The sequence below is a fragment of the Abrus precatorius genome, unplaced genomic scaffold (assembly GCF_003935025.1).
Source record: "Abrus precatorius isolate BTA unplaced genomic scaffold, Abrus_2018 Scaffold2, whole genome shotgun sequence".
Taxonomy (NCBI): domain Eukaryota; kingdom Viridiplantae; phylum Streptophyta; class Magnoliopsida; order Fabales; family Fabaceae; genus Abrus; species Abrus precatorius.
The window spans coordinates 28048737-28068314 of NW_020874362.1; the positions used below are offsets into that span (position 1 = coordinate 28048737).

Consider the following 19578-nt stretch of genomic DNA (forward strand, 5'->3'; position numbering starts at 1 on the left):
ATCTTTTCCAAACTTGTGTTAGTATTCTAACTTTGGATTTATTGATAGTGTTAATGTCAACTGCCATGCACGGTCCCAAGTCTACTACTGATGCCAGCAATTATTAACTGCCAAGAAAATAGAAAAGGAATTTCAATGCAATAATTTACATTGGAGCGTGATTTTCCTCGTCAGCTGCATCAAATCTGCCCAAAACACAATCATTAAAATGATTGTTAATTTCTTCAGATCCATCAATTATTTAGAATAATTTTTAAAAACTTTTTTTTCTATATAAATCTTCTTAATTATTAAATACAAATATTAAACTTAAACTTTTAAATTAGTAGATACTTGTATTTTTATTTTATATTTGTTTTATAAAATAAATTTTGTATGTGTTTAACTTTAATACTACACAACTTATTCATTGATAATGCTAAATATTATAATTTTTAATAAAATATATTATTTATTAATTTCTTTATTGTGTATCTTTAAATAATAATTAAAAAGATATAATAAAGTTCATTTATTTATGCTTGAAACAATTCCTTTTTCCAATTTAATTCCGGTCATGCGAATATTATTTTACATATACACATACCCATGTATAAAAAAATTGTAATCAATAAAATAAAAAAATTGTATAAATTGTATAAATTTAATGCATAAAAAGTAAGAGACAATCCTTATGTATTGACATAAGTAACTAATTATTTAACTAAGCAGTCAACAATAAAGAATTTAGGAAAAGAATATTTGTGGGATAGAATTGTGAGGGTGGGGGAATAAGAAAAGGTCAAAAATGTAAGAAAATATTTATTTATTTATTTATTTATTTATTTAAGAGTTAAGACGATAAGCTTCGGCAATGGAGATTGAAGCGCCACCGCCGTAAAAACGAAAAGAAATGAGATTGAAAGGAATCTAACTGAGTTGAGTTCATGTGTCCCCTGTCAGTGTCTTCAAATTTCAAACGTTTGTTTTTGTTTTTCAGACGCTGTCACTCTGCACCACCACACATCTTTATTCTCTGCTTCATTTCATCTTCTACTATGCATTTCGCGTTTGTTTTTACAATAGTTTAAACAATGTACACTCTTACGTTTCCTGCTTTTGAATTTTCAGCATCTCGTTATTTATGAGGCAACGTTAACGTTCCTCCAGTAGGTTTAACAGCTGTTGCTGCTCCGTTTTTTATTTTATTTTTTGCTTTGTTCATATAATAATATAATCCCATTATAACAATGAGCTATGTCAGACAAGAATAAGATAAGATTTATTTAAATTTCCAATCACTTTCTTTAAAGCTTCTTTAATTTATGGAGCAATTATGGATGGTTGGCTTTGTTGTGTTTCTTTTTCAGGTATTGCTAATATGAAGAATTGTTGGGTTTTTGACAATAATTTGAATGGTCTATCGGATGAGATTCTTGATGATGTTATTGAATTTTTTGATTTCCCACTTGAAGATGTGGAAATTGATGGGGTGGAACAAGATTGGGATGATCAGTTTAAACTTGAAGAGCCATCTCTTAGAGTTTTTTCAGTATCATCGTCGGAGCTGAGTGTTCAAACTCTAAATGAGAATGCAAAACATGAGTGCAGTTTCTCTGCTTCTGTGAGTTTCCTGTCCTCACTTATGCTCTGGATGTCTCTGTCTGATTAACTTTTTTGTGGTGGCATGTTGACCCTTGCCTTATGCAGAGGGAAGATCAGAGTTTTACTTCAATTCAGTTCACTTATATCTGATTAGTTAATTAATTGATTGATTAATTATGTGGTACGATTATCAGTGCTTTATGTAAGTTCATAGTTTATCATATGGGGGTAACTGGAAAGATTAGTTGAATGACTTCAGTCCAGTTCAGAAGAAAAACTTGAGGTGAAACCATATGCCAAAGATTCAGTTTTCATGCATTTCTTGGTAAGCAGGATAATAGGGCTACCATAGTTGCATGACATTTTAGGGTCTGCTAGTGAGTTGATTCCATCCTGGTTAGATGTTTCTTCCAGTACAGTACTAAGAAGAATACAGCTAGCTTACAGTGGTACTCTCAATTCCCTTGGAGTGTCCTGCTTACGCTTTTTTTTTTTATTCCCCCTTTTTGAGTATTTTGGTTTCAAACTCAAATCATAGAAGGGGAAGCATTTAATGAGATAAAGGTATGTCTGACATGAACTTTTATTATATGCTAAATTTGCAGTTATTAGTTTATAAACATAGTAGTTGACACCATAAAAATCTGTCTCAAAATTATCTTGGTATTCATGTCTTAACTTTAACGAGTATTGCTCTCAGAAAGTGATAAAGTTCTATAAACATTACTTGGAAGTATTTTGGTTATTCTGAATGATGAATATGTGCTATTTATAACATAAAAGGATGCAAAATTTGCTTTCTCAGATACTTTACAAGTAGATGATAGACGTTTCATGTGTGTGCTTGAACTTGGTTTATGGCTGGGTAGCACGATAATGTATAACCCTCCTCTTGGCCAAAGCTTTTCTTGTCTATATGGATTTAAAATTCACGAAACATGCATCAGTAAGGTGGGTGACAGCTAGGCTAAGACTGATCAGGAATCACAGATTAAGTAGAAACTGTCTCATGGCAGGAATAAGAAGTAGATCAAGTTGTAGCATTACTAGCATACACTTGAATTTGGAGATAAATACTTAATAGACAAGCATGTGCAAATCATAAACTGAAATTGCAAAAAGACACGAATAATTTTACCAACTTCTTCTGTAGTTCATGATATTATTGACTCTTTATGGCATCTGATAATTAAAAAATATACGTCTTTAAATTGTAGCATTCCTTTCATATGAACAGCTCTGTGGTGTACACATGTAAATATTGGAAGAAATTACCTAGTTCCTCTGTCTCTGATTACTTAAAACATCATGCATTATTGAAAATTTATTTTTTTCTGATACTTACATAGCAACATATCCATCATCTGTGGATCTAATTGTTATATATTTTTTGAGGATTTGATGTGTGTTTCCTGGTTCCCCAATAAAACAGCTAGCAAAGACTGCTGGACCTACATGTGGCAAAACTATTCCCATCCAGAATGTCTCTTTTGACAGAAAAGAATTGCACCAATGTCAAACCTACAGTCCAGTTTCTGTTTTTGAAGGTGGTAGTGCTTCCTCAGTTGTGAACTCCACCTTGGAGTTACCTTTTATCCTGGCAAAGCGTCCCCGAGGAAAACGCCAGCGTCCCTCAAACTCCAGCCCACTATTCTCAATTCCTTTCTCCTCTACTTTGCCGTCTTTTCAAAAAAGTCCAAGGATAGATGACTCTGAATTAGAAATACAGCCCACTGGGAAATTATTAAGCAGTGTCAACAAGAAGCAGAGGGAAGAGGATATTTCCCTGCTAACTAGTAAAACGGAGACAAAGAGATCCTCATCACAGGAGTCAGTTGCACCCAGAAAATGCATGCATTGTGAGATGACAAAGACACCACAATGGAGAGAGGGACCAATGGGTCCCAAGACCCTGTGCAACGCTTGTGGAGTTCGATACAGGTCTGGCCGGCTCTTTCCTGAATACCGGCCTGCAGCTAGCCCTACTTTTGTAGCATCATTGCACTCAAACTCTCACAAGGTGGTCTTAGAAATGAGGAACAAAGCCACCCAGGTGAGTGTTAGATGTTCTTCTTTGTTGTCTAGATCATCAAACCTTCCTGGAAATTCTCTAGGATAATATTATGTTTAGATTTTATTGAGTGTTAGTGCTAAACAGGATTCTCCTTGTTTATTGTTCACTTTTTTTCTGGTGTAATCTTATATCGATTAGCAAGTTAGCATCACCATTCATTTGTTTTATGTAAATTGATTGGTAGAATAAAAGGTAATAAGATGATATCAGTGCTTCACTGCATGCTAGGCATTCAAGTAAACAATGTGTTGAAAATTCTGAGAAGGAAGAGAATAAAATAAAAGGTGTTCTTTGAAATTGCCTGCTGGATGTGTTGCAAAGACATGAATTTAACGATCAAAGACAATGATATCAATATGTCAGGTAACATGAAGGGGGGAGAAGAAACAAAATTTATAGTGAAAGAACTCGCTTAGGTTGTTGACATGTAGGCCTGAATGACGATTTCCCTTCAACTTCCTTCTCGGTAATAATGTTATTTATTTCAACTAAACTCCATTCTAGTTCTTGAAATTGTGAACATTAGTCACTTAGCTCCCTTGTTTTATCAAGTTCTTTTAGGTCTTGAATTTGCAAATCCTATTCACTAGTCTCTTTTTTTATGAAATAATATTGGAAAATAAAGTAAAAGATATTAGCATAACTAACTGTATTATTAAATAAATATTTGTAAAGTTTTGGATAAAAATAAGTGATATTTATAATTTTAGGTACTAAAAGTAAGGTTTTTATTCTATTCATGTCTGCAAAGGATCATGGCATCGATTACAAGGTTAAAACAAGAAAGGAATGTGGGAAGTGAAACATAATCCGAGTGAAAAATGATCTTGTTCATTACATTTGGCACATTTTCTTCGTTTTAAGCTTTTTTAATTTAATTTAAAATATATTGAGATTTTTTTTTTTACACTATTATTTAATCACAAAATGTCATATGATTAAAAAAAATATTGATTTTATGATAGTAATTTTAAAAGGCATGTATAAAGTTGTTTTTAATCAATTAAAAATGTAAAAAAAAAATATTTAAGTGAGTATATTAAAATTAAATTCTTTTTCGTTTTTGGGTCAAGATAACTTCATTCATCTGAATGGAGAGTTTTTGGTAGACTTATTTCGAAACTTGTTTGCCACAACCGCAAAGCAGACCCCCGATAAGCTCTTTGTAAATCCAAAGTCATGGACATTTCTGAGGCAGTCCATAGTCACATTTGTGAACATGTACATGGTACAATTGAAGTTCCCAACCCAAGGGAACAAGGCATAAGTGGTTTCATAGTAAATTCAAACTATGATCATCCACTTGAACAAAAAAGAAAAAGAAGCTATAATTATTCAAAAAAATTTATTCTCATTTATTATTATTCTTTATTGAAGTTTCTTATTTAAATATTATTATTATTATTATTATTATTATTGTTGTTGTTGTTGTTGATTTAATTAACAGATAAAAAACATATTTTATAGAAAACGTTATATAAAGAGAAGTGGCAATACTTATCCTAATTATCCAAAGGGCAAATTTGACGCTATTAAAATATCAATTTTTTAATCAGCAATTATAACTTTGAAATTCATCTTTTGAAGTTCACTGTTTATTTTATAGGAGGTAAATCCTCTTCTTAAATGAAACGTTATTTGATGAATGGTTTTCCTGCATTTAATATTCATCATTGGTTATTTGAACTACTAAAAGTATAAACATTATTAAGAGACGGAATAAATGAATAGTGGTGACACTTTGCATTATTGAAGAATTATACTTGGATGACCACCAAAGTTTTATCACTTATATTTTTTATGGTTGAAAATAAGATTTTATTCTTATTATTGTAATTCTTACCGACAAGATTTGCTTAGTGTTCATGGGCAAACATTAAACAAAAGGTTAAGCACTTGGAACTTGGAAGTTTGTTTATTTGTTGACTTTGTTGCTTTTTTCATGCCTTGCCCTTGACACTCCTAAGTATATACATGTTCCATTTGAAGAGAATCACCATGAATTGCAATGTTCCTATGTGATTAAGGAGTGTGTCCTTGTATCCCCACCCTCTAATGCTAGTTTCCAAATATAGTTGAATGTCCATGTGCTTAAATGAATCATCAATTTTGATACTATTGTTTGAGAAAGAAAGAGAATCTCTACTTATAAATTTATTATTTTTTTAAAAAATTATTATAAATTTTTTCATTTATATTTTTTTAAAAGACAAAATTATAGACTCTCACATGATACATAACTGCATGGACTCAAAACCCTATATATTATTATAGTAACTACAGAATTAAATATATTTGTATGGTTAAAAACAAATTTTTTTCAAAATTTCTAACGTGAAACTTGAATTAATAACCTATTATGTCCTTGCATCCCCACCTTCTAACGCTAGTTTCCAACTTTAGTTGAATGCCCATGTACCTTTCTACCTCTAAAGTCTAAAAGACTAGATTTACATGCCCTAACACCTATGGTATATAGCTAATTATATATACCATGAGAGCATTGGCATGATATCAATGCATGTGCACTATTAATCCTAACGTAGGTGAATAGGCTTCCATCCTTTATGGTCCGTACCCTAACTTTCTATTTTGAGGCAGTAACATGCTCCCAATCCCCTCTCCATAGTCCATAAGCATGCATAGCTTAGTCCATTTATGGATAAAAATTAAAAAGTGAATTAGATATTTTGTTTATCATACTTTCTGGTAGTAAAGTCAATTCAAACAATAAATTGTGTTCATGTTGTATATGTAGTTTGTTTTAGTTCAATTCCATCCTTATGATGTTAATTATTAATGTCGCTTTCTAGTTGGGTTGAGGTCTACAAAGATTGCTCCTTTCCCTTTTCCTCATGCTAAGGGGATATTAACAAAATTAGAAGGAATGAATGGATGGTGCAGCCACTATTTTCATTTTCAATAAGATTTTTTTTTTCTTAACCTTGCTTAAGCATAAAAAATTACATTTATTCTATTAAAGTTATAAAAATATAATACATATTTTTCAATAAAATTCCACTATCATTAATTATTTAAAATCTGTTTCAATGTTCTTTTAAAAATTAATACTCATTACACACATTTATAATTTCATTTTCTGTAAACTTTAAGGCGCGTACACACTTTCTACCAATCAAAAATCAATTATTTGAAAACTAATTCTAGTCCCTTTGATTCTTAATTAAAAGATTAATTACTACATTTTCTAATATAAAACACATACTGTTTTAATAAAAATATATAATATAGACAAATTCATGCATATATTTGAATTATATTTAATAATTTAAAATTAAAAAGACGCTTAGTGGTCTTAAATAGAGTAGAAGGGTAAGAGAAGAAGCAAAGAAAGGTAGCAGGCTTCTGAGCCGACATTGTAATTGTGCAGAGAACGACATGAAGATGAAAAGGAGCTCAAGGCACGCTGTGACGCTCCCCTACTCTATCTAATATCTATATTGCATGAAACGACACTTGCCATTATCATTTGTCAAGTAACTATGCCATGGATTCATCTACTATCTCATCACACATTCTTTCACTATTTAACGCTCTTTCAATTTGCCATTTGGCTTTGTAGTTGTAATTTATGTGTAAGGTAGAATATGGGGTGGTGCAGTGAAAAGGGGTGTCAAGTGTGAGAGCACTGTGTGAATGTCCGACTCTCTCTCTCTCTCTCTCCCGTGACAGAGAGAACACAACGACAGAGATTCCTTACTCCAAAGAGAGAGAGACCATCCACGTCCAATCCATCAACATGCAGTGGGGGCCACACCTTACGTATGTCATAAATGCCATGCCATGCCAACGAAGAGCAACAGAGTTTGACACCATCATCCATCCATCCATCCATTCCTGCACCCACCATAGCATATAGCATGTAGCATGGGGTTGTCTCTAGCTGTCACATATGTACTATGCTACTCTTACTTTCAAGTCCAAACAAATCATATTCAAATTAGCTCCAATCAACCTAAACATCCACTCCAAATCCCAAATCACTCCCACACAATTCAATTTAATCAACTTTTTATATTAACAAATTATCTGAAGAGTTTATGTAATATAATGTAAGTTCTATTACACTTCTTTTTAAAACTACAGTTATTTTTACTTAAGTCAATTACATTCAAACTGAGTAACAAAGGTTTTATCTGAATATTTGGGAAATACATGTGTCTAAAGATGGTAGTAAAAAATTATAAAAAAAAAAAAGAAGAAATTAGCTAGGGATATGAAATTATGTTAAATGTGTGAATTGACATAGATGCTATCATGAATTATTATTGTCAGACTTACTGAGACTCAGCCCTCGGCAGAGAAGGGGAAAGCGACGCTCTTACTTTGGTTGGGTTTCCTTTTCTTTTCAGTTTTCAATTTTCCATGGTGGCCGGTTGTTTTGGGCACACAGTCACAAAGAAGCACAATGCCCAAACTTCAGTTCATTTGTCAATTTCTGGGGACCCAATGCCAACATTTATTACAATTTTGTGTCAACCCAAATTAATTTATGCACTTTTCGGATACATCTCACTCAATTATCCCAGAGACCACCTTCTCTATTTCTTCAAAAATAATCTTTAACTGTTTATTATTTCCTATAAACACCCAGAATTCTATACTGTAATAATTTTATTTTATATTGTATTTGGTTGAATAATTCTTTTCTTTTAATTTGATTTATTTGATTAAATGTTGTCTATACTTTAGCTTAACATATCATTTAAATATTTAAAAGAAGAATTTGATTGTTTATAATAATATATTCTATTAAAATTGACTCTACTAAAAGATATTTAGAATCTAAGAGAAAAAAGGTTTACCTAAGCTTAAGGGACAACATAACAACATAAAGGAACAAGACTAAGGACAAGCGAGGCAGCACTTCCCAATGGATAGAGAAAAGAAAGAAAGGCATTATAACTATTACTAATAATAAGCGCATGATGATAAATATGCCCCAATCTACAGTTTGGGACGGCAAAATGAGACATGTTAAGTTGATGGCCTTTGAGTTGAAGATAAGAATAAGATGAATAATCCAATTCTTTTGTTATTTCTCTCTGCATTGATTCTTTCTATCATTTCATCTTCGTCTCTTAATTGTCTTCATGTTGTATGTCGGTAACAACGTTGATCCTTAACCAACCAATCTTTTACTTCTCCAAACCTCATCTTTTTTAGGTTGATTTATCAACTCCTTTTTCCCCCTTTTATTTAGATTTTGATATTGATGTTCTTCTTGTTGTTGCATTCTTTCTTGCTATTGGCATATGTACAAAAACACACATTAAATCCTTTTGAAAGACATTTATTTATGATTAATTGACAGTAACAACGTTGTCACTTCACTTAAACCCCCATTGATGTAGCAAAGGCAATAGATCTGATTGATTCCTAACCTTTTGCTGCAGCTGGATCAAAACTCAGAAAGTTATTCCTTCATTCATTTTAACTTTTACCTTGACAATGCTTGTCAAATTTTGTATTTATTTTTTGTTATTTTCTTTTTTCTTCTATTGTATCATTTATTATTTTTATATTTGATGTTAACATTTCTAAATCGGCAATATATATCGTACTAGCTGGTGGTTAGCCTTTGTACAACTTGTTTATGTCAGTTTATGCATATTTATATATATATATATAACTTATCATAAAAATGATATAAAAGTAATAAAATTTCACTCACAAGTTAAAAATAATTTATTTTATTTTTATTTTTAAAAATTAAATGAAAAAGCTTCTAAAAATAGAAAACATGTGCTATTCATAATTTATTAAAAAAACTATTCATTTTTTTATTATTTTTTTCTTCAAAACCTTTTTTAAAAAATTACTCAAACTTGACTAAAATTATTTTTATATTATAATTTGAATTGATCAAATGATATTACAAAAATTTGCATAAGATTAATTAATTTTTATTTTTTTTATCAAAACTAATACAATTCAATGAAGGAACACTCAAGTACACCTACTTCAAACAACTACTACTACCATTACTTTGGCATGAGTATTTTGAATCACAATTCACAAGTTTAAATAAAAGGGTTATGCTTCCATTATATAATCCAAGCTGGGTATCTTTACATGGTTAACTGAGTCAGATCCACTGTGTTATTAGGCACCAGAGAATTTAGGGGGCCAGCAGCCTCCAAGAAAAGAACAAGATAAACTTTTTCTGTCCCCTCGTTTATGATCACCAAACGGGGTTTTTGAAAGCCAATTCTTGGGATGAGGATGCCATCTTATTAGCATATTCACTTGCTATAGACAAAAGCTAACTTCAGCATGCATGTGGATATCCCCATCTTCCTTGTTGATATCTATCACCTTTATAATTTATAAGTGCCATGTTGTTCATCATTCAATCACCATCAAAGAAGCAGAAAATAACACAACAAAAGACATGGGAGTGTGCTTGGGTTTTCATTTGCAAAAACAAGTTTTGCTATCTTTTTTGACGTAAACATGAGTTTATAGTTGTTAATTATTTTTGGATATTTTATTGTTAAAAGTAAGGGTCTTGTTAATTATTTTCTTAAGAAAAATAATTCAAAAATCAACAAAATAACATTTTTTTTTATTGAAAATCACGTTAAGATACATTAAAATCGCATGAATAAATACACTCTTGTGTTTTTCAATAAAGAATATTTTAAATTTCTTAACTAATATTTTTAAAGTACTGATAACACTTTCTTAATAGTAGTTCGAATAAAAAAATCATTCGAGTTGTGTCATTCTAATTAACTTTTAACTGTGCATTTACAAATTGTCCTTAAATTTTATGTTATTTTATCTCTATTAATGATTAAAAAAATTATTCAAGATAATTAATATGCAAAGAGTCACGGTTGAAAACTCAAAATGAGTTTTGACAGAAGAAGTATATTTTTCCGACCTTTTGAGCTCAAATTGAATTATAACAAACGAACTTTTATCAAACATTATGAAGAAAGAAAAAAAAAGAAAAGGGGTTTATCAATTTAAATTTTTTTAAAGACCCAAACGATATGCCAAACATGTACTGGGTAACATCAATGATCAAAATGTTGATAAAAAAATTATAAGTGGTTTTTTACTTATAACCCCAAGCAAAATGCAGATTATGGTAACATGAATAGAAATAATTTTGTAGTGAGAAATCCTCCTTGATTTGAACTGTTTTTGCATTGCTATTTTGGTAGAAAATAACAAGTATGTATTCACAAGTACAAGGGTTGTGGTCAATTTTAAAGGGTTGGATTCATTCTATATACAAAATATAATATCAAGGTATAAATGTGGCTTTTAGGAGGAAAAGTTCACCGAAAAGAGAAAAACTCAAACCTAGAAAAGGGGGGAAAACATGGCTTTCATGTTTGGAATCTGATGAAAACTCATTTTCAGAACTAACAGTGTTATCATTCTTTTACTTTCGGCATATAAAGTTAAGGTAGAGAGCCGGCCTTTATCCAATACTTGGCACCCAACTCTTTTATTTTCCTTTTTTTATTTTTATTTTTCTCTTTGTAATTTTTTTATTTTATCACAACATACAACCCACGTTTCACTTTGGCAGCCTTTCAAATGCCACTCTTCTTATTATATAAAACTTGTTTCAGAAGGGAAGTTTTTTTTTACAAGAAAATAATATTTTTTGTTATTTTGAATCAATATATTTAAAATTTACAATTTAACATAAAATTTATAACTTAATATTACTTTTAATTTAATATGTCTATTATTATAAATAATATATGATTTTCTTGTTTTAAAATTAAAAAATATCTTCTGTTCTATTCTCTTCTAAAATTTATCTGTCAAATATATTTTTGGAAAATTAATATTAGCATAATATATATTTTAAAATATTTTTTATTCCATTCTTTTTTACTATCAAAATCACTTTTTTATTTTAAGTATTACTAATAAAATGCCTTGAAAATATTAATTAAGAAGTTTAAAATATAAAATTCTTTAAAAGTATATTAAATTGTACAAAAATTATGAAAAATGTTTTAGTTATATATTTTAAATATTTTTCTATTTCATAATCAATGTTGTTAAATACTGATTAACACTTTTTAAATATTTTTCTTTTATTTTAAAGAAAAAAATCGAATATTAATTGGAAAGTAGTTGTTTGATTAAAGAAGGACAATATACGAGAATAACTTTCATCAATCTCCGCGAACGATAGAGGTGTCAAAAGAATTTTAACTATTAGCTATCTATAATGATTTATTCAATTCTATCTCTATATTAATTAAAATAAATTAATTAAGCTATAAGTTGATTAATAAAAAATATGTAGAGATATTCATAGGTTAATCTTAACTTTAAAAACATTCTAAAATTATACTTAAAATTTATTATTTTAAAATTTTTACTAAACATTAATCTTCATTTGAATTTACATTTATTACTTATATTTATGTGTTAATTTTTTTTTTATTCTCTATTTGAATCCCATTTAAAAACATGGAATTCATTGTGAATAACGATTTTTAATGTGGTATAAATATTTAAAGATAATATGATAAAAAGTTTAAAACTCATAAGTGATTTTTTTTAAATATTAACAATATTTTAAAATTCAAAGTTCGATAATAACAAATTTTTTAAAATAATAAAAATTTGCCATAATAAAAAATTTCAAATACAAAAAAAAATATTTGTGATTTTTGTTATTTTGAAAAATACTCATATTTTTATAATTTTTCTTGAAACATTATATTTTAGTATATATAAACTAAAATATGTTACCATTATTTAACAATAATAAAAATTTATGTATTAAAGACAAAGAATATAATAAATGTTTTTGTATTATTATAATGAAATTTTTATTTAGTATTATACGAATAAGTTAAAATATTTTCACACAGTTCATGCGCTTTGTTTTTCATGTTCACTTAATTTAAGTCATCGATTTTTAAATATACCTTGGAAAAATTATTAAAAAAATATAAGCCTTTCCAATTAACTGTCAATCTTTACCGAATAATATTCTAAAAGCCGAGGAAAGAGTATGAAATGGTAAAAGTAAAAGAGAGATAATAAGTAAAATGAAGGTTTAAATGAATTTTTTTTTATAAAAGTTGTTGTATTTATAATTAATTTTTTTTAAAAATAATTTCTACAAGTTAATAGTATTTATAATTAGGTTTTAAATGTAATATTTTTATAAGAATAAAAAATAATTAGTTTTAGAACATAAAATATGATAAATAATATAATAAAAAACTGAATGTAAATATAATATAAAACAATAAAAGCGAAAATATTAATATTGATTTTTACCACACTTCTTTTCTGCTTCTCTTCCGTTTTCCCGGTTCGATATAAACTCGCGATATTCTCTGACATAATAACGCGACGCGACGTTAACCCCTACCATCTTTATCACATCATATGACAATAATTAAAACCCCAAAATAAAATTCACATTCTTATAATTTATTTTAAACAATAAATAAATTATAATTTTTGGTAAGCTGACCACTTGGTTTGGTCGTTTGTTTCGGTCACAGGTTCCGAAGAGTGTCTCTCTGTGTTGGGCAGAGAGAGAGAGAGAGAGAGGAAGAAGTTAAAAGTTTTCCTTTTTCTTTTTGATTGAGATCTGAAAGAAACCAAAACATAATAAGAAAGAAGAAAAACAGAAGCAGGTTTGAAAGGTGAATGAAGTTTGTGTGTTCGCGATGGAGTTTGATACCATGCATGTTGTACCATACATCATTGCAATTTGACTCTGATTTCAGCTTCCACTTTTCTGCCTCTGAAATGAAACCCCAATTTCTCAACTCCTCTCTTACCCTTCATCTTTCAGATTCTTCAAAGCCTTTCCTTTCAATTGAGTAAACTATCTGAGAAACATTCATTCACCATTGCAACACGTTTCAGAGGTACCATTTCTCAAAACACTGTTTCACTTCGCTATAGTTTCTTCACAACCTTCTTCTTCTTCTCAACGTGTGAATGGTGCATGCGCGCAGGAGGAAGTGAGTCCCTTTGGTTTCTAAAGAAGGGTGCTTTAAAGTTTGTCACTTTCTTCAATTGGGGTGTGAAAATTCATTATTTCAAACCCACATTCTTCATCATCTAGATTCTCAAGTAGACACAAATTTTCTGTGTTTGAAGTTTGAACGAGGGAACCCTGAGAGAGAGAGTTTGATGACAAGGGTGTTTTCAATGAAGGAGGGTGAGAAGAGCTTGGATCCACAACTGTGGCACGCGTGTGCAGGTGGCATGGTTCAGATGCCACAAGTGAACTCCAAAGTATTCTACTTTCCACAAGGGCATGCGGAGCATGCTCATACCAACGTTGATCTGAGGGTTCCACCACTCATTCTATGCAAGGTTGCTGCAGTGAAATTCATGGCAGACCCAGAAACCGATGAGGTTTTTGCCAAGATAAGCCTGGTTCCTCTCAAAAGCTCAGAGCTTGGTTATGATGAAGACGGGGGTGACGAAGTGTTGGAAACTTCAGAAAAGCCTGCATCTTTTGCCAAAACTTTGACCCAATCAGATGCTAACAATGGTGGGGGGTTCTCAGTTCCAAGGTACTGTGCTGAAACCATCTTTCCTCGGCTTGATTACTCGGCTGAACCACCGGTTCAGACCGTGGTTGCAAAGGATGTTCATGGTGAGTTGTGGAAGTTTAGGCATATATATAGAGGCACACCACGTAGGCACTTGCTTACAACTGGGTGGAGCACTTTCGTGAACCAGAAGAAACTGGTTGCTGGTGATTCAGTGGTGTTTCTGAGGGCTGAGAATGGGGATCTTTGTGTTGGGATTCGTAGGGCTAAGAAGGGTATTGGGGGTGGTGGTTCTGAGGCCTCATCTGGGTGGAGCTCAGCTTCAGGTAATTGTGGTGTTGGGGCTTACGGTGGTTTCTCGTTTTTCATGAGAGAGGAGAACAAGATGTTGAGGAATGGTTGTGGTGGTCTGAGTGGAAGAGCAAGAGTGAGGCCTGAAGCTGTTGTGGAAGCTGTGACACTAGCTGCTAGCAAATATCCATTTGAAGTTGTTTATTATCCGAGAGCTAGCACTCCTGAGTTTTGTGTTAAGGCTTCTGCTGTTAGGGCGGCTATGAGAATTCAATGGTGTTCTGGGATGAGGTTCAAGATGCCCTTTGAAACTGAGGACTCTTCCAGGATAAGTTGGTTCATGGGAACCATTGCTTCTGTTCAGGTTGTTGATCCCATCCGCTGGCCCAATTCCCCATGGCGACTTCTTCAGGTACCTACATCCTTTATCCATGTGTTAATTGTTAAGACTGCATGAAACTGAACACTTTTTCTTGTGTCTGTTTTGGTAATTTGGAGAAAGTGTTTTTCAGATACCTTGTTCCATGAGATGCTTGTTGATGAGGTACAAGGGGCTCAATTTTTTATGCTTCTTTGGAAATCTGTCCTTGCTTTTTAATGTTCAGTCTTACAATGATCTCTTAAGAGTATGGTTATGTGGATATATATTACAGAAATTGCTTGAACTAAGTAGATCTAGTAGAAGGCCTTTTGTAATCCTCTAATCCCCTCCTCCAAGCTCCCCAATTTCCTGCAATAATTCACATGCAACTGTAAACCCATGAATGTTATGATTATGAGGATGAATTACCAAATGTTGATTGAGGAAAAGATATTTGTTTTTGTATTCTTGATACTCTATTGCATTCACATCATAGCTCAAATCAATTTGGTTTTGTAGAAAGTTTTCTTACATTGTCTTGATTGATCTTGCCGCAACAGGTTACTTGGGACGAGCCAGATTTACTACAAAATGTGAAGCGTGTTAGCCCGTGGTTGGTTGAATTGGTATCAAACATGCCAGCCATCAATTTCACACCCTTCTCTCCTCCAAGGAAGAAGCTACGGTTTCCACAACACCCGGACTTTCCACTTGATGTTCAGTTTCCAATACCAACGTTTTCAGGCAACCAGCTTGGGCCTAACAACCCCTTGTGTGGTTTATCTGATAATGCTCCTGCAGGCATACAGGGAGCCAGGCATGCTCAAATTGGAATATCTTTATCAGATCTCCACCTTAACAATAAACTGCAGTTGGGGTTGCTTCCAACTAATAGCCAGCAACATGAAGTGCATAGTGGGATTTCAAATGGCAACATGACAAATCATGATAAGAGCAAAGAAAGCTTGTCATGCTTGCTGACCATGGGAAAATCTAATAAGAGTTTGGAGAAATCTGACGGTGTTGAGAAACACCAATTCTTGCTTTTTGGTCAACCAATACTCACTGAGCAACAAATTTCTAGAGGGTGTTCTAGAAATGCATTGTCTCATAATTTTACTAGAAAAAATTCGCTAGATGAGGATAAGGACAAAGAAAAGTGCTTTTTTGATGACTCTCAATCTACGTTCTCACAGCAGTTTTCACCTGGAAAAGATTCTGCTGCTGAATTTTCTTGGCAACTTGGCTTGGATACTGGTCATTGCAAGGTTTTCTTAGAGTCAGAAGACGTGGGAAGGACACTGGACCTATCTCGTCTTGGTTCTTATGAAGAGCTTTATAGGAGACTTGCCAACATGTTTGACATAGAAAGATCTAAGATTTTCAACCACGTGTTCTACCGTGATGCAACAGGTGTGGTCAAGCAAACTGGAGACGAACCCTTCGGGTACCTTTTTTGTATTTTTCACCTTTTCCATCTTGGTGTCAATAGATCATTTTATTTTCACTACGGTGCTTAAATATGGCAGCACTACCATGGCTTATATACCATTCAGATGCTTATTTTCTGTCATAATCCTATATTTATTGAGGTTGTGTTTCTCTTGCAATCTTACTGCAGTGACTTCATGAAGACAGCAAAAAGATTGACAATTTTGACAAACTCTGGCAGCAAAAGTGTTAGAAGGTAAGAGAGAAAAAGAGCTCAGTCTTGTTACACATTTATCTTCGTCTGTGTGAATGACTATATGTTACATGTATTCTTGAATATGGATCATAGCTCAGATGCCCAAACAGAAAAGGGAAGTAAAAGCTATTAAGATGGGTGTGCCAATAAAATCTTCATAAAGAAAAACTAGTCACATTTTTGCATAATTCTCCATATTTCATTTCTATATCATTCTATTTTTATCAGTGGTGCATATTTTAGAATCCTCTCAAAATTGTATGTATAAGTATAACCTTTCCTCCAAATATGTTTTGCAGGGCCTGGATAACAGGAACTCGGAATGGTGAACATGGATTGGATGCATCAAATAAAACAGGTCCTCTGAGCATATTTGCTTAATATGGTGTAGCATCTGAGATATTGTTGAGATTTGAGTAGTTTAAGGACAGTTTTAACTCTATTCACCTCTGCAAAGACTGAATATGCTACACAAATCTTTAATCAATGTTACTGTGTACCCAAAAAAAATATTTTATCTAGGATGGTATTGTTGGTTACTTAAAGTGTACAAATGATGATACACTTATCATGGTCAACTATTATTGTAATATTAACCAAGATTCGGACCCCATTTGGCAATTTGCTTTTTCTCCATTGGGCTGCCTACGTGTCTCCACGTCACTAGTTCTTCATAAATTGAGGAAAGGCATGCATGTATGTGTATTTGGTGTGTGGATGCACAGATTAATGCGTCATCTATTTGTGATAATGTCTGCCATTTTGTTGGTCCAAGGGAAATGTAGCTTTCATTAGTAATTAGCCATGACTCATCATCATCATTATCTTTTTCCTCTATTTGTTTCCGTGAAGTAACTACTTCTAACTACATTAGATGCACCCTCTTTGCAATGGAATGCCTATAAACTTTTCAAAGAAACTTAAGGATAGTTTGTTTTCAGGAACTTTTTTTGTTTTTATTCTTATATTTATTATAATTTTTAATTCTGATTTTTTTATTTTTATAGATTTATGAGTAAACAATATATTTTTATTGGTTATTTTTTAAATCTTTAAGAATAGAAAATATAATAATGAGTTTTATCATAAATTGTTAAGAATAAAAATAGATTTTTTTAATTAAATAATTCCATTTTTCGACGTTGTTTCTTTGATTGATATTTTCATTATCATCCTTTTCCTTCGTACATAATTAATCAATGAGATAGTTAGTGTGTTTAATTTAATGTATTTTGAGAAGGTGATAGTTCATCTTATCAATCTTCTTAAAGGAATTTTGCTTCGTACTTAGTGTTCATTTGATTTGAAATTCAGTAGAATTATTTTGATAGAAGTTGTTTTTAATCGTTAAATGTGATTAAAATGTATGTATATCTTTATCCGAATCACATTTACATTGAAATGTGATTTTTTTATGAGAAAGTAACAACTTTAAAACATATTATTAGAAAGGAAGTAGGCGAAAATTTAAGTAACTTGGTTAGAAAGTTGCTAAATGCAAACTTAATACACACAAATAATGATTAAAAATGTTAATTTTATATTAAAAAGGAAGTATTTAATAAAATATAATTGAGTTATATAATTCACATATTTTTAGTGTCGTCCCTATCAATTTCCACTGTCCATTTAACTGTAATCTTTCAAATTTCAAAAGAACAATTCGATTGTGTCATTGCACCTACTTTATTCCAATATTGAGCATGTATTTATATGTCCAAAGAAAAAAATATATTGAAAGAAAAGAAGGTTATTTTTATTCAATTTACCTCAAATCTTGTAATTGACATGATTATTGACCCCGCATCAATTGCTAATTAGTGACTTGGATTATTATTAAAATTGGAAACTGTTAACATTAATTTTTAAGGTTGATTAAGTGATTAAAGTAGAATTTTTTTAAAAAAAAGAGAAAGGAATAATTTTTTATTATTTATCTGTTAATATAAAAGTTTAAGATAATATTAATTATTGTTTTTTAATATTGTTTTATTTATGTAAATTTTTTAAGTTATGGTTATAACCCACGACCTTCGTACAATTTGACGCATATACAATTAACAACTTTAATCTGTGGATTGTTCGTAGACATTCGTATAAGTTTATTAAAATCAATTTGAACTGATTAATTAGTCTAACTGAAATCGAATTTATGACCGGTCCAGTCAAGAAATTAAACCGTCAAAACTTTTGAATTAAATTGGTCATAATTATGAAATTGTCAAAAACTAAATCATAGACTTCTAAAATTATGTTTAGTAATATAAAATGTAATAAATAATTTTAATTAAATTGGTCATAATTATGAAATTGTCAAAAACTAAATCATTTTTTTTATTGTTAGACAAATATTTTAACATTTTCTAGTTATGTTGCGCCCTTTATTTATTTTTATGAGTATAAGTTTTTCAACAATTTCAACAAACGATTTATTGATTTGGTCCCAACACTTTTTAACTAAGTCAATGATTATTTCCTGTTTTATAACATTACCCCCCGATTTAAAAAAAAATAAAATGTATAAGCCATGTTTGACACCCATTTCATTACTTTGTTAAAAAAAAATCCTCAAAATAATGAATAAAATGCACACCTTTATACAAATCACATCATTCCGATAACTAAATTAAAAATACTATTAAGTTAGTTTTATTTATAGGAAATATTTTAGTACTTTTGTGAAAGTAACATTGAAAAAAAATTATTATCACCTTTAAAAGTAAAAATAAAACCTTTTTTATGATACTAATTTATAAAATTACTAACTTATTCTCATTTACTTTTTTTTAATCATCAACATTTTATTAAAAATAAAAATAGACACAATTATACTTTCATTTCTCTCACAATCACAGTAATTGTTTTCACAATTAGTATTATTACTTATGTTCCTGTGTTACTGCTAATAATGTTATTATTAGTATTATTTGCATATCAGAATCATTGTTAAATTGATAATACATTTATTCAATGCTTTTGTTTTGATTAATGTTTCCTTTAAAAAAAGCATTATACTCATGGAAATATTTTAATCCGACTAAACATGAGA

The 19578-nt window shown here is 30.8% G+C and overlaps 2 protein-coding genes across 8 annotated transcripts; both read left to right on the forward strand.

The window, feature by feature from the left end:
• Nucleotides 1-839: 839 nt before the first annotated feature.
• On the forward strand, nt 840-4192 carry LOC113857883 (GATA transcription factor 11). Of its 7 annotated transcripts, none has more exons than XM_027490147.1 (3): nt 840-917; nt 1350-1603; nt 3017-4192. In XM_027490147.1, the coding sequence occupies exons 2-3, from the start codon at nt 1361-1363 to the stop codon at nt 3701-3703; spliced, it is 930 nt and encodes a 309-aa protein (XP_027345948.1). In that variant the 5' UTR covers nt 840-917; nt 1350-1360; the 3' UTR covers nt 3704-4192. The 7 variants fall into 7 exon arrangements, with proteins under 7 accessions (XP_027345948.1, XP_027345950.1, XP_027345945.1 ...); XM_027490149.1 differs by having other exon boundaries at nt 853-937; XM_027490150.1 differs by lacking the exon at nt 840-917 and having other exon boundaries at nt 935-1603; nt 3017-3637; nt 3887-4192.
• An 8941-nt stretch (nt 4193-13133) lies between these two features.
• Nucleotides 13134-18240, forward strand: LOC113858290 (auxin response factor 18-like). The gene is made up of 4 exons (XM_027490854.1): nt 13134-14893; nt 15403-16289; nt 16464-16529; nt 16829-18240. The coding sequence occupies exons 1-4, from the start codon at nt 13823-13825 to the stop codon at nt 16908-16910; spliced, it is 2106 nt and encodes a 701-aa protein (XP_027346655.1). The 5' UTR covers nt 13134-13822; the 3' UTR covers nt 16911-18240.
• Nucleotides 18241-19578: the final 1338 nt, after the last annotated feature.